The sequence below is a fragment of the Echinops telfairi genome, unplaced genomic scaffold, assembly GCF_000313985.2.
Source record: "Echinops telfairi isolate 266 unplaced genomic scaffold, ASM31398v2 ScPeMD7_31;HRSCAF=116, whole genome shotgun sequence".
Classification (NCBI taxonomy): domain Eukaryota; kingdom Metazoa; phylum Chordata; class Mammalia; order Afrosoricida; family Tenrecidae; genus Echinops; species Echinops telfairi.
This window is the reverse complement of record NW_022103928.1, coordinates 29,374,432-29,377,782: the sequence shown is the minus strand read 5'-3', so window position 1 is coordinate 29,377,782 and position 3,351 is coordinate 29,374,432. Positions and strand designations below refer to the sequence as shown.

The 3,351-nt window shown below is 43.5% G+C and overlaps 1 protein-coding gene across 1 annotated transcript in view; it reads right to left on the bottom strand.

Annotated features, from left to right (window-relative positions):
* NUP210 (nucleoporin 210) overlaps positions 1-600 on the bottom strand; it is a 104,220-nt gene extending 103,620 nt beyond the window's left edge. Inside the window, exon 1 of the mRNA XM_045290135.1 lies at positions 572-600. Within this exon, the coding sequence (XP_045146070.1) occupies positions 572-600 (29 nt within the window). The remainder of the gene's footprint in view (positions 1-571) is intronic.
* Positions 601-3,351: the final 2,751 nt, after the last annotated feature.

Genomic DNA, 3,351 nt, shown 5'->3' with positions numbered 1-3,351 from the left:
ACGGTTTTAAGTGAAAACAACAGTAACCCCAGTCCTTGTTCAGAACTTAGAACAAATGTTTTTGTTTGTTTTCCAGGGGTGTGTATTTTATCACACATTGTTTAAAATTGCATATGCATAGTAATAATAAAAAGACTAACTTTCAGTCCACTTGAATTATTTCAAGTCTTCTGCAGACAATGCTCTTTGTATTGCTGCAACCAGAACAGACAGTTTGCACTGCCCACTTCTGGGCACAGCTCAAAATAAATGTTGGCCAAATCCTGCTGAGTGACGAGGTTGAATCTACATTTATAACAAGGAGATCCTCAAAGTGCCTTACTCACGGAATTAGGAGGATTAAATTAATACTACATGTACAGTGCTTAGCACGATGCCTGGTGTACATTTGTTACATACGTCTGTATGTATGTGAGCATTTATTCCACTAGGATTTCCCTCCCCCCACCATTCATCACCAGGCAAAACCCCCTTGAAAGCATTTTTAAATCAAGGTATTTTATATAACACCCAGATGGATCATTTATCTTGAAAAATAAGAGCTCTGGCAGCAATGGACCCATGTTCCTACGTGTCAATGATGTGCAAGGTCTGAACCATGATGCCTTTTTAAAGAAGGAGTTCTGATCTCCAGTTTGCCGTTGTCTCCACCACTCCCATAATTTACACCTAGACAGCTTCGACAAGCCCCATTACCTGCTAGTCAGTCAGCCTTTGAATACGTGAACTCTGTTCAAGGCCCAACTATAACCTCCCTGATACCCAAACCCTGCCCCTTAGCAAATGAAATACACATCACATCACTTCTCTGAGCCGGAGCTTTCTGAACCAACCAATGGAACCAAAAATGTCCAGCTCCTAGGGAATACTGAGACTACAAGTGGTGTATGTTCGCTATGAAAACATCTTGTAACTGCACGTTTCACCCTCGTGAGAAAGCCTCTCATGCAGAATGACGGATTCCATGTTTACCAACAAAGTATACATGACACAGAAATAAAATTTCACAGCCAGACAGAAACGTTGATTTGTGCACACAGCCTTACCGATACAGGGATTGAGAAGTGATCCAGGGTCTACTCTGAAAGAAACCATCTGTCAGCCTCCCAGCTTCAAATCGTTTGCCCTCCACCTAAGACTTCCTGTCAGTGGGCAGGTGATTTCCTGTCAGAGAGAAGATGCCTTCCTGAGGGATGCTCCACCCACACTCAGAGCAGGTTCATTTAACCCTAGACGCCATCAACCAGGTCTGTTTAGCGGAACGGTTGGCAGTGTCTGCATTTACATTAAGAAAATGCACGTTACACTTTAAAACGTAAATGTCTTTTGCATCATCATTGAGCTTGGTGAGATCATTCGCTTAGCAGCTTTGGTGCACTCGCATTTACTTAGCTCAGGGGAAAGGGAAAGGGGAACCCGATTCTGCCATGTCTCCATCGTGGGCCCTGAGTCGGGATGGTTCGTACTGGAAAAGGCAGAAAGAACCCTTACTTGAAACGTTTCCCTTCTATCATTATTACCTGAGGAGGAAACGATGTTTGCGAGGACACAGCTGACATCTCCACCAACCGGAAACTGGCATGTTGGAGGCGGGTGCCGGGAGAGCTAAAGAAGCAAGGTGGACAAGATGGGGAGGCATGGACAGACAATTCCCAGTGAGGACCTGCAAATGGCCATCACATGGGAAGTCTGCTCATCCTCCTCTCTACCAGGGACATGCAAATTCAAATAGCAACGAGCTCTCTTTGTCACTGAGCGCACTGGCATAGCGGTGAAAGTCTGACGCCAACATGTCTGCGCAGAGGGGAGGAGAATGAGCTCCCGGGGGGCTGTTGGTGCGTGTGTCCATTGGTTAGCCGACCTGGAGCGCTTTAGGCACACACCAAAAAGCTCCGCAAACCCTTACTGAACACTCCTGAGTTTAGATGTGTTTCAGAATTTCCTTCTGATCTGTCGGAGAAAGGGAGCAGATAGCATGTATGTATCATTACTCCCAGTGGGTTCTGGGGCGGCACCCTTCTGTTGACAGCTCATTGACTGTTCTGTACTAAAACGGGAATATTCACATTTAATGGGGCTCATACAGATTTGGCCTCATCCTAGGTCAGTTTCCACCGACATACATGTTGTCACAAACAAATGTGAATAATGGGGTTTCTAGAATTTTTCTAGATATCAGAATTGTGGATAAGTGATTGTGGGTCTATACATAGAAACATATAAGTGGGTTTGGATGTATGATTGCCAACATTTTGCTTATCCACTCATTAACTCTACACTAGCAACACATCAACCGTAAGTGCGCACCTGAGAAAAGTGGCTTTTTTCTTTTAGCACAACCCACCGTCAGAAATGCAACTCACACATGCACTTACATAGCTAGCACTAGTTTCGTTGAAACAGTATTTGCCCTACCTACTTGTGATGCACTCTGGTCTCTTGTGGTCTACATTTCATTCTTCACTGTTCACCCTGTGCCAGGCACGATTCTTTATTTAAAATCATTTTATTGGCGGCTCATACAACTCTCATCACAGTCCATACATACATCAATTGTGTAAAGCACATCTGTACATTCATTGGCCAGGCACAATTCTAAGCATTTTTGTATAGTTCATCATTTTTTTAAACTATTGGGTTACAATTCAGCAATACGAAACAAATAGCCCAGCTGAAAACAAAAACAGATACAGGATCTGAAAAGACTTATCTGAAGAAGATATACAAGTGACCAATAAGCACATGGAAAATTGTCTATCATTGCTCAACAGGGAAATGAAAATCAAAACCACCCCTTGGATAGCATTTCACTTCCACTGAGATGATTTTAATTTTTATAAGACAGACGATGACAAGTGTTGGTAAGGGTGCAAAGAGAGTGGAACCCTCACACGAAACTGGTGAAAATACACATGGGTGTACACACTTTGAAACAGTTTAGCCGTTTCTCAGAACATTAAACAGAGAGTTACCATATGATCCAATAATTCTACTTCCAGGTGTTTACCCAAGAGAAAGCAGTTGTCCACACAAAAACTTGGTCACAGAAGCATTCTTCATAATAGCCCCAAAGTGGAGACCTCCGGGTGTCCACCGACTGATGAATGGATCCTCCACAATGATAGATACCATATACCCAAACCCACTTGCACTGGGTCAATTCCAATCCATATCTACTCTGTACAGGGTTTCCGAGGCCATGAATCCTTATGGGAGCAGACAGTTTCAGCTTTCTCTGTTGGAGCAGCTGGTGAGTTTGAACCACAGACCTTTAGGTTAGAAACCCAATCCTTATTCCACAGCTCCACTGGGGCTCCGTGTATCATACAATGGATTATGGTCTGCATAAAA